At 39.9% G+C, this 12,098-nt stretch overlaps 1 protein-coding gene across 7 annotated transcripts in view; it reads left to right on the plus strand.

Moving 5' to 3' along the window:
- HERC1 (HECT and RLD domain containing E3 ubiquitin protein ligase family member 1) overlaps positions 1–12,098 on the plus strand; it is a 213,003-nt gene that overhangs the window by 87,559 nt on the left and 113,346 nt on the right. For 6 of the 7 annotated variants that reach the window (XM_074966104.1, XM_074966100.1, XM_074966102.1 and 3 more), the window contains exons 20-23: positions 4,030–4,144; positions 4,238–4,358; positions 5,012–5,183; positions 8,540–8,846. In XM_074966104.1, coding sequence (XP_074822205.1) covers positions 4,030–4,144; positions 4,238–4,358; positions 5,012–5,183; positions 8,540–8,846 — 715 coding nt within the window. The remainder of the gene's footprint in view (positions 1–4,029; positions 4,145–4,237; positions 4,359–5,011; positions 5,184–8,539; positions 8,847–12,098) is intronic. The other variant, XM_074966106.1, reaches the window with a different exon arrangement.

Genomic DNA, 12,098 nt, shown 5'->3' on the forward strand with positions numbered 1-12,098 from the left:
TGATTTCATTTTTTTAAAGAAAAAACAGGAACAAATACTCAACAAATGTTTCCCACAAAAAATGTACCACGTTTTTTGACTCTTTGTATTGCCTAGCTTACCAGCCTACATTTCTGGCAGCCCTTACTTAGTGTTTGCAAACTGCACTCCATTTCCGGCTCCTGCCAACTAGCTCCGTGGAACAACACATTGAGTATGTGCTGTTATCCTGTAACACACTCTTGTGAGGAAAGCTGGATAATAAGAGGCAATTGCAGGCAGAGGCTTGCTGGGCAGGGGACAGATCAAAATATTGGGCATCTGCTTGCAGCAAAATGGAGAATTTGGTTGAAGGAATGCTGAATTCCATTGTGCCTTGGAAAACTAACAAATTCCTGAGCTGGGAAATCCATGGCGTTCTGAGATGAATGGGTCACTTTGCACCTCTTAGAGCTATTCTTTCATGTTGTCTGCAGATTCAGTCAAGCCAGGCTCAGTTCACATTTTCAAGCATTGCAACAATAATGGCTAGAATCATAATTATTTTTAAAAATAAAGAATTTTTGAATCATGAGTCTGCAGCAAGATGTGAATACCATCATTGTGGAAAACGCTGGGCCCTAATCATAAGGTTTGAGATCCAAAAAGATTGCTTTGGCTCCATAACGATATATAACATCATGAATAGGGTCTGTTTTGGTCAATTTCACAGCCAGGGAGTTTTAAAATTAGTCAATTTCACATTTTCAGCTGTTTACATCTGAAATTTCACAGTGTTGTAACTGGGGGGTGTCCCAATCCAAAAGGTGGTCGGGGGGTGAGGGTGGTGGGTGTTGCAAGTCTATTGTAGCAGGGTCATGGGATTGCTACCCTTACTTCTGTTCTGCTGCTGGCTGGGGCACTGCCTTCAGAGCTGGGCAGCCAGCAAGGAAGGCTGCTGGCTGGGCACCCAGCTCTAAAGCCAGCACCACCACAGGCAGCAGCCTAGAAGTGAGGTCGCAGGGTATGGCAGGGTGGGTTACCATAGGTTCAGTTTTCCCAGCAATCTCGTGTCTCAGTGGAGGGCTGACAGCTAGAGCCACAGCCTCCCTGGATGGAGAGGAAGGGACAGCTCGAGCTGCAGAGCTTCCGGAAGCCTAGAGGGAAATCCTGGAGGTGGGTGTGTCCTGGAGCGGCCCCTGCAGGGAAAGAGGAAGTCTCAGTCCCCAGCTGGGACTCGCAGCTGGAGCCTTGCGCATGGTAGGAGCTGCCTGGCTGGGCTCCAGATTTCATGGGGGAGATCATATTTCACGGTCCGTGATGCGATTTTTCATGGCTGTGAATTTGGTAGGGCCCTAATCATGAAATAGGTTGTTGTTCTATTTAAACTAGTTTCCAAATATACATGTGAGAGGTTTTTCGCAGGAGTGGGTGGGTGAGATTCTCTGGCCTGCGTTGTGCAGGAGGTCAGACTAGATGATCATAATGGTCCCTTCTGACCTTAATAGCTATGAATCTATGTGAACATTTCCTTTTATGGATTAGTTTTAGTTTTAATATTGAAAGTACGGCTGTGTAAATGTTTGCAAGGGAATTGGAAAAGTTTAAAATGTGGTTTATATATTTTTTGATTCTGTGGCAGTGCTCCACTTCTGTGAAAAACACATTAGATTTTGTGGGGTTTGCTTGATGGTAGGGTTGTAGCAAAAACAGGCTATTTTCTTCATGGTCCTCTTTTTCAAGTCAGAAATGAAATTTTTAAAATTATGAATTGTCATGGTTTGATGTGAAAATGGACATTTAATAAACATGTTGCAAGAAGTTTGATTTTTGGACCTCAAAATGGCCTGCAATAATACTGAAGTTTTTCAAGGGTGGGAATTTCACTCAAAACACATTAACAAGATTTGTGCAATCCTCAGTAAGGCCCTAATTCAGGAAAGCTTCCCTAATAAGGACAGTAATTAAGGACATGAGGTTGATGGGGCTGAAGCACATGCTTAAATTTTAAGTATATATTTAAATGCTATCTTGAATAGGATTGAATTTAAGCACATGCTTAAGTGACTTCCTGAATTAGAGCCTGAAACACTAAAGGGGGCAAGATCATGGCTTGGTGTACATGCACCTGCATGGCCTTCCTGGACCTTGGGTTTGGGTGCATAGACATACGTGAGCCCACTAACTCTCTTGAGCAGGAATGGAGGGCATGGGTGCAGCCTTGCCCCTTACACACACGTACACGTACACGTGTACGTACGTACGTCAGGGCTATCAACAGATTACTCTCCATTTCCCCTTGTTTCTCCATCTTTTCTTTTCCAAGGGCAAATGGGAAGCAACAGGGAAGGAATTGTGATTGGCTGGGTCATGATTTCTTCTCTGTGCTGCACCTGGGATGACACAGGTGCATCCCACTACCCTTTTGCAGGGCAGTTTATAAATGCACAATCTAGCCCTAGAGCTTTTAGAAACATGTAAGACTGTAAAGTAGCTGCATTTAGTAAAGTAATAGCTTGTTTTGCAATTATTTTAATAGTAGAATTTTTTATCTACGTACTGAGAGTTTTTTACTGGGTTTGAAATTGCTGTAGCTTCATAAGAACAAGGTCTGTTTTAAAAGAGCCATTATTTTTCCAATAAGTTTTTGAAAAACACCTACAGAGTTTGAAAAATGTAGATGCCAAGGGAGGAAGGCTACTTTAAAAAAAAAAAAAAAAAAGTACTGGTCTGTTTTAGATTGTCACGACTATAACCGAGCTGGGTGATTTCAAAAATGCAGCAGGAAGGCTCATAAGATAGCTCATGAATTACTAAATCTGTTGTTCAATTTAGTTATTTGGGACTCAAGAGCAAGCTGTCACTCTACTATGAGTATTTAGTAACTTTTGTATTATTCAGGACCCTGTTGTGTTTCAATATTATAAACTTTTTAAAAAATGTATAAATAGGATGGAAAACCTTGTTGTTTTCATTGCCCTTTCCTGGTCATATGGATGTGAGGGAGGGTTAATTTCAGTGCAGTTGAGTGATCTAAAATGAATGTCTTCGAAACCTTATTTGCTAGTCAGAATCTCCTTTTGTTCAAGCTTTGCTCAATGCAATTTAGTATCTCTGTAGCAGCCACAATTTTTGCACTGGTAGATCTGAAGATAAGACTAGTGTCCTTAAGCAAAGACTCTTCCTAGTTTAGATTTGGAGTACGCTGATCAGCTTCTGTATTTGTAATTTTCAGGTCAAATTATAAGCAACTCACATAATTTCAATCTTAAACTAAACAGGGTGAGTGAGATAATATCTTTTATTGGACCAACTTTTGTTTGTGAAAGAGACCAGCTTTCGACCTACACAGAACTCTTGTTTAGATCAGGGAAAGGTACTCAGAGTATCACACTAAATACAGAGTGGAACAGATCATTTAGCATAAGTAGTTAACACATTCTGAGAGAGACAAGGAGGGTGAAGTAATATCTCTGATTGGACTAACTTCTGCTGTGAATGGGACAAGCTGTCAAGTTTACAGAGAGCTCTGAAGAAGACTGTTAACAACTCTCCACATCCCCTTGAAGAAGAACTCTGTGTAGCTTCAAAACTTTTCTCTTTCACCAAAAGAAGTTGGTCCAATAAAAGATATCTTTCTAATATCCTGGGACCAACACGGCTACAACAGCACTTTAAACAGTCTTTAGATAAGTTATCCAGAAGTAAAACTGCATCTTCATAATGTTCTAATAGAAAATTTTAAGTAAAGAATAATGAAAGATGTGGCTGGAAAGCTCCTTTGATGCTAATTATAGCAAATGATGCTATAATTATTAACATGATTTATTTCAAATTTCATTGGTGTTTCTAAGGATTTTGTTTTAGTCCACCCCTTGTTTGTTGCATTATGTGTTGTGTTAATCAGTACTCTTAGTTTATTTCATGAACACTAAATCCATTTATAAATTGGCAAAAAATTTAGCGGGAGAAAGATTTTACATAACTTCGTAACTGATGCTGTTTTAAAATGTAGTCAGAATTAGTTTTTGGAAATTCCAGTAAATTTTAATGGTTCATTTTTATTTTCAGATTGGGACAGTGCAACCTTAAGTAACGAGTCACTCTTGGATACTGTGTCTAGATTTGTTCTTTCAGCTCTTTTGAAACACACAAATTTACTTAGTCAAGCTTGTGGTGAGAGCAGGCAAGTAACTTGAAACTATGTTTAAATCTTTATGTACTTTTTTTTTTTTTTTTTCAATGAAACGTATGATTTTTCTATTATGGCTCTTTGTAGATACCAGCCTGGCAAAGCCCTGGCAGAAGTATACCGCTGTGTGTATAAAGTTCGGAGTCGCTTGCTTGCTTGCAAAAACATGGAACTTATTCAAACTAGATCATCCTCAAGAGACAGATGGGTAAGAATGAAAAATATCTGCTTGATTATAGGATATTGCTGCATATTGTGAGGATATATTTATTAACCAAATACTGTATATATGCTATGGTTTAATGATCACTTTCCAAATGTTTCTTCATTTCCTCAGCAAGAAATTTTGCACTTCATTAAAATGACTTTAAGTTTTTAAAGCATGTTTACAAATTAAAATGTGGACTATATATAGAGATTTTAGTAGCCCTCAATTTCAGTAAGTTATTATTCATTATTTATTTAGTACCCATTATTTGAATAAGGTGCCTTACAAAGCCTTTAGCTCAGGTAGGACACAGTCTAACTTGGAGAAGTTCAGTGCAGGCAATTAAAGGTTGAGGCCTAAGTACAGAGGTGGGCAAACTACGGCCCGTGGGCCATATCCGGCCCGTGGGACCATCCTGCCCGGCCCTTGAGCTCCCGTCCATTTGGGGAGGCACAGCCTTCCCTACCCGGCCCTCCATACAGTTTCAGATGGCCCTCAGGCCAAAAAGTTTGCCCACCCCTGTCCAAGTACATAAAAGTGGATAGCAATTAGTACAATGAGTACAAACTTTTTTGTTTAATATTTTTTCAACATTACAATTTTTCATTTGGTGAGAAGTGATTTCACCATGTAACTTAAACAACTTTGTCTAGATGTCAGAAAACCAGGAGTCTGCAGATATTGATCCTCAAGAGCATTCTTTTACTCGGACCATTGATGAAGAAGCTGAAATGGAGGAGCAGGCAGAGAGAGACAGAGAAGAGGGGCATCCAGAACAAGAAGATGAAGAGGAGGAAAGAGAGCATGAAGTCATGACAGCCGGAAGTAAGTAGACATTAAATGTATGAATGCAATTCATGGTTTCTAGAAAGAACAGTACATTTGTTTGACACAGGAAAAATTAAAAATTAATCTAGGAGTTTTTACTTCAGACATCCAAAATGTCATTGAGTTTATTTATGTTAAATTTTAGTATATTCAATGCGTCAAAAGATAAGAAATATTCTTCACTTTTTAATAAATGTGTTTGCAATATATTTTCTATATGTATGTAGTAATAGATTTTAAATATCTCTTATTCTAGAGTTTGGAATCAAATATATTGTTGCTAACATTGGATTGGTTTGGAATTTACTAATGCTGTTGAATGCCTGCTTAATCAGACCTTGGTAACACTACCAATGTATGTTTTTCAGTACACTTCATATTTGCACCACCACCTGTAAACGTCATGGACTGTCTAGATAATTTGTAATTGTTGGTATTTAAATATGGCTTGCAAAGAAACTTGCCAAAATTCCTTCACTTTTGGTAGTTTTTGCTGAATTGGGTCTTGTGCCCAGACTGAAAGGAATAATCAGACTGTTAATTAAAAGGTTGTGGTTTTTCCTCCTTTGATGAAGCCACATCTAGCCATATTCAGGTGGCTAGTTTCTATATCAGTGTGACATTCCCAATGTGCTCTATGTTAGTGAAGTCATTTCAGTTGTGGAAAAATGCAGTAAAGTGAATTTGACTTAAAAAGAAATCAGTCGTGTTTTGTTTTTAAAAATTATTTTGTGTAAGTTTGCAAGGTTTAACAAATGTGTATTATGCACTGTGGAAAATATTAAAAGCTTTGTGAAAATGGATATTTTAACCCCCCCCCCCCAACATTCTCCCACTATTAAGGCATCCATCTCCCCAGCCTTTGCTTAGTCATCACCACATTAGCAGGTTAGGAAGGGGTTAATTTCCTTTAGGGAAGGAGAGGTAGGTTGCTTGTTTCATCCTAGAGAACCTGCTTTGCCTCATGATTGGAACAGGGCAAATATTAAAACAGGAAGAGGAAGTGGTTTGGAGTTTCTCAGTGACATGGAGAAAGGACTTACTCCCCTCTCCTCAGGGAGGAGCCTGCCATGGCTACCCTGACCAAGGGGTAAGGAGAACCTGCATAGCAAATTGCTTAATTTCTGCTCAAGGACTTAACTTTGCTTGAGGGGGGGTCTTGGATAAGACTGTTTTCTACTTTCTGTTGATTTGTAAGGACTGAGAGGCCTGCCAAACATTTGGCAGAAGACTCTTCCCAGTGACCCAAAGCTAACAAAAGCCTAGGTTTGTTTTCCTAGAAACAGGCTGGAGCTATAAAGAGACACCATTTGCTACCGAACCCAGATCCATAGACCCACCAACAGGGTCTTCCAGCTTGCACTGTAGAAAGATATAGAACTAGATTGGGCCATCATTTCTCTTAGAAGAACCTACTTGTTTTTATTTTGCCCCTATAGCACAGGTAAACAGACTAGGATTCTTCTTGGTTTAAAAATTAAAAAAGCCCCGTAATTCCTAGACTTCTCATTAAAAGAACCTTCAAAACATGGAGCTTGGATTATGAAAAGGACCGAGTTTATGGAGGAAAGGGAGACCACAGAGTAGTATTTCCTCTCTGGAGACAAAGCTGAGATTTTGGTGTCAATCCACACAGCTCTAGAGATGTGATAAGGAAAGAATGTGAATAGCCAGCTAATCCCAGATGGTTAGGAGAGAGGTCCTGAAAATATTACCAGGTGAAGTAGTTCAAAACCTGCTATCTCTCTACCTAAATTTCTTTCTTCTGTGGTAAAGGAGCCACGGTACCTTCTGAAGGGGAGGTGGGGAAGTGGATTTATCTCTCCTGAGGAATTTTGAAGCATCTTCAACAGCTTTGACAGCTTCATGTGTATCCACATGCTCTACCCAAACAATATTAGCATGGGCTGATGTACTCCTGAAGATCAGGAAATGTTATGGTCAGGTGGTCTCTCTTTCTGTAAGATAATTCTAGTAGCTGTTTTTGTTTCCGAAGCATTGCTCAGCTCTTTCAGATTTTTTGCCAGAGCTGTGGGTTTCATCTCTCTTACTCAGACATGGTTGTCTTCAATCCTGCTGTGGTGATATTCAGGCAAAAACTCTACTACTAGCCTCTAAATATTTGGGAGAAAGACTGTTGGAGAATACCTTAGCAAAGTGACCTCTGAGGAGGCAAGTCCAAAAAGAAATTGGCACCTGCCAAATATGCTGGAACTACTACTGGCAATATGGGAGAAGAGTATAGTCCTTTTGTGTCTCCCACTGAAATAGAGATATGACTGAAGGGAAAGCCACTTCTCCAGAGGAAATGAACAGACCAAAAATCAAATGACCTCTAGATTTTACAGGCTACCCACTGCCAACACCAGTTCTTCTGTATGACTATATATCCCCCAGATGGATACTGTTACACAAATCCCATTGGTGGGTCTGTGGACCTAGATTTGATTGAAAATTGGAATGTTTATCTTTCTTACTGATGATTTCTTTTCTCCAAGAATTCAGGTACACAGATGTTGACCAACCAGCACTTGTTTTGGTTAGGCTGCAATTTGGTGTGTATTGGAATTTGTGGTGTTTTGGCTAATTTGAGTAGGATGCATGCACTGCAGTAAGTTTCACCAGTTTATTGTAAGAATTAGAAATATTTAGTTGGAAGCATTTTCTCTAATTTTTATGCTCTTCTAAGGGACATAGCTAACCCTGCACTGCCACTGATGGACAGTGTTATAGTCAGAAGCTGGCATGCTTAAAAAGCCAGTTATTACTTTTACTTGGTAGCAGTTGTTCCTTATTTCCTGAGCCTAACTTTATAATCCCAGGCCATCTTTATACGGTACCATATAAACAAATTCCATTCTCTAGGAGGTTTCAGGGGTTTGTTTATCATAAGCACAATGCATCCAAGGAATAGCACACTGCCAACGCCTGCTCTGCTCATTGTAATACGGGATGTGTTTTTACGTTAAAAAATAAAATGTGAGGCTTTTAAATGTCAGTGTACAAGCTTTCCTGTTTAGTCTGGCTCTTTGAAGGTATTCAACGGAGTGAGAATTTTGATCATTCCCTTTCTTGCTGCACTGCTGAAGGAATTGTTTAGCAGTGTGTCAGATTTTACTATTCCCTTCATTTTAAATTTAACATTGTAAATGCTAGACTAAGTAATTAGTCTACGTTTGTTAATTTGTTTTGTAGATTTTTACTTGTTAATGGATCCTTTTTTTACTGTTAGGAAAAAATTGTTATTTTCCACTTGTCAATGCCAATGTTTGGCTTAAACTGAAGATGACTATTTTATTATCATTTAGTTTTGCCTAGAAGTTAAGACCTTGTTTTTGTGTTGCATGTTACAGAAATATTTCAATGTTTCCTATCAGCCCGTGAAGTAGCTCGCAGTCGGGATCGAGATAGGATGAACACTGGAAATGGGACTAGAGCTGATGATCAGCCTCCTCAGTCCCAACAGGAGCGAAGAGTTAGCACAGATCTTCCGGAGGGTCAAGATGTGTACACTGCTGCATGCAACTCTGTGATCCATAGATGTGCCTTGTTGATCTTAGGAGTAAGCCCTGTTATTGAAGAGCTCCAGAAACGAAGGGAGGAAGGACAGTTGCAGCAACCTTCAACTAGTACTCCTGAAGGGATTGGACTCATGACTAGGTGGGATTCATTAACTAATTAAAGTACTTAATTTTCCTCTAGTTCTTTCTTTCCAAAAATATTTATTAAAATTTAGTAGATAACCCTTGAAGATAAGCTGAGGATATGACAACAAAGAAAAAGAACTCAAGGGTTTAGATAAAACAACGCTGATGCTTGGGTTCACAGGAAAAGTGGTGTCTCAATTTTTCATAAGAAAAGCCAACATGATACTCATGAACCATACTGGCAACCTAGATATAGTATGATATGCTTGACACAGTTTGATTTTTTTTGAAATTGAGTATAGGTGTGTGGACTCATAATGAAATCCAGATCATCTAGGATTTAAAATAATTTGATTTGTTGAAAAATTCATATTTTAATTAGTTTGACAAGAGTTTTTGTTTTGTTCTTTTGTTTATATTTGTTGTATCTAGTGGGATTTAACATATAGTGTTGGCTAAAGGTTACACTGCTTACACCCAAAATTTGGGGTTTTAAAAGAAAGTAGTAAGATAGACAGGGCCTAATATAAATAGAAATGTTTTTCATGATTTAAAAAAAAAACAAAGTCAATTTTTCCTGGAAAACAAAGCATTTTTTTAGCCAAATGCATGAAAACCAGAAAGGAAGGCTAACTAGTTTCATTGTCTAAATTGGAGTGAAACAGCATGTGAAGTAAACAGTATAAATTCTGGTAGTCAAGTGTATTTTAAAAAATATTTAATTTTAATAATCTAAGGTATTGCTAGTAACACAGATGTAGTTTTTTTTTAAACTACATCTATCTTGACTTTGTCCTTTTTAACGTCTGTCACACTGTTCAGTAGAGTTACACTAAAAGTCAGTGTTTTTAGCTTTTCTGTGAAACTGTATTAAACTGTATTAAAACTGAAATTTTAATAGAAATTTATAGGGAAGACTTGAATTTCAGTTCCATTTTTATTCTTTTTGACTGTTTGCTGGGAGTCCAGGCATTAAAACGGGGGCAGCTGTGTCTGGTGGTGGTATCAAAGTGGCTTTCATCTTCAGCATATTGACCTTAGGATTCATTTAATGGGTGGGTCTTAAATGAATATAGTGCCTTTCCTTGTCTGTTGCCATGTCCCCTCCACTAGAAATCTAAGTGTTTCTGCATACTGAACATTACTATGTATAACACTTACTGAAGAGCTCAGGCAAATCAAAAAGAAAAGGAGTACTTGTGGCACCTTAGAGACTAACCAATTTATTTGAGCATAAGCTTTCGTGAGCTACAGCTCACTTCATCGGATGCATACTGTGGAAACTGCAGAAGACATTATATACACAGAGACCATGAAACAATACCTCCTCCCATCCCACTCTCCTGCTGGCAATAGCTTATCTAAAGTGATCACTCTCCTTACAATGTGTATGATGATCAAGTTGGGCCATTTCCAGCACAAATCCAGGTTTTCTCACCCCTCCCCCCCCCCCCCCCAAACACACACACACAAACTCACTCTCCTGCTGGTAATAGCTCATCTAAACTGACCACTCTCCTTACAATGTGTATGATGATCAAGGTGGGCCATTTCCAGCATAAATCCAAGTTTAACCAGAACGTCTTGGGGGGAGGAAAAAACAAGGGGAAATAGGCTATCTTGCATAATGACTTAGCCACTCCCAGTCTCTATTTAAGCCTAAATTAATAGTATCCAATTTGCAAATGAATTCCAATTCAGCAGTTTCTCGCTGGAGTCTGGATTTTAAGTTTTTTTGTTGTAAGATAGCGACCTTCATGTCTGTAATTGCGTGACCAGAGAGATTGAAGTGTTCTCCGACTGGTTTATGAATGTTATAATTCTTGACATCTGATTTGTGTCCATTTATTCTTTTACGTAGAGACTGTCCAGTTTGACCAATGTACATGGCAGAGGGGCATTGCTGGCACATGATGGCATATATCACATTGGTGGATGTGCAGGTGAACGAGCCTCTGATAGTGTGGCTGATGTTATTAAGCCCTGTGATGGTGTCCCCTGAATAGATATGTGGGCACAGCTGGCAACGGGCTTTGTTGCAAGGATAGGTTCCTGGGTTAGTGGTTCTGTTGTGTGGTATGTGGTTGTTGGTGAGTATTTGCTTCAGGTTGGGGGGCTGTCTGTAGGCAAGGACTGGCCTGTCTCCCAAGATCTGTGAGAGTGTTGGGTCATCCTTCAGGATAGGTTGTAGATCCTTGATAATGCGTTGGAGGGGTTTTAGTTGGGGGCTGAAGGTGACGGCTAGTGGCGTTCTGTTATTTTCTTTGTTAGGCCTGTCCTGTAGTAGGTGACTTCTGGGAACTCTTCTGGCTCTATCAATCTGTTTCTTCACTTCCGCAGGTGGGTATTGTAGTTGTAAGAATGCTTGATAGAGATCTTGTAGGTGTTTGTCTCTGTCTGAGGGGTTGGAGCAAATGCGGTTGTATCGCAGAGCTTGGCTGTAGACGATGGATCGTGTGGTGTGGTCAGGGTGAAAGCTGGAGGCATGTAGGTAGGAATAGCGGTCAGTAGGTTTCCGGTATAGGGTGGTGTTGATGTGACCATTGTTTATTAGCACTGTAGTGTCCAGGAAGTGGATCTCTTGTGTGGACTGGACCAGGCTGAGGTTGATGGTGGGATGGAAATTGTTGAAATCATGGTGGAATTCCTCAAGGGCTTCTTTTCCATGGGTCCAGATGATGAAGATGTCATCAATATAGTGCAAGTAGAGTAGGGGCGTTAGGGGACAAGAGCTGAGGAAGCGTTGTTCTAAATCAGCCATAAAAATGTTGGCATACTGTGGGGCCATGCGGGTACCCATAGCAGTGCCGCTGATCTGAAGGTATACATTGTCCCCAAATGTAAAATAGTTATGGGTGAGGACAAAGTCACAAAGTTCAGCCACCAGGTTAGCCGTGACGTTATCGGGGATAGTGTTCTTGACGGCTTGTTGTCCATCTTTGTGTGGAATGTTGGTGTAGAGGGCTTCTGTATCCATAGTGGCCAGGATGGTGTTATCAGGAAGATCACCGATGGATTGTAGTTTCCTCAGGAAGTCAGTGGTGTCTCGAAGGTAGCTGGGAGTGCTGGTAGCGTAGGGCCTGAGGAGGGAGTCTACATAGCCAGACAATCCTGCTGTCAGGGTGCCAATGCCTGAGATGATGGGGCGCCCAGGATTTCCAGGTTTATGGATCTTGGGTAGTAGATAGAATATCTCAGGTCGGGGTTCCAGGGGTGTGTCTGTGCGGATTTGATCTTGTGCTTTTTCAGGAAGTTTCTTGAGCAA

This window comes from Natator depressus, chromosome 10 (genome assembly GCF_965152275.1).
Source record: "Natator depressus isolate rNatDep1 chromosome 10, rNatDep2.hap1, whole genome shotgun sequence".
In the NCBI taxonomy this organism is placed as follows: domain Eukaryota; kingdom Metazoa; phylum Chordata; order Testudines; family Cheloniidae; genus Natator; species Natator depressus.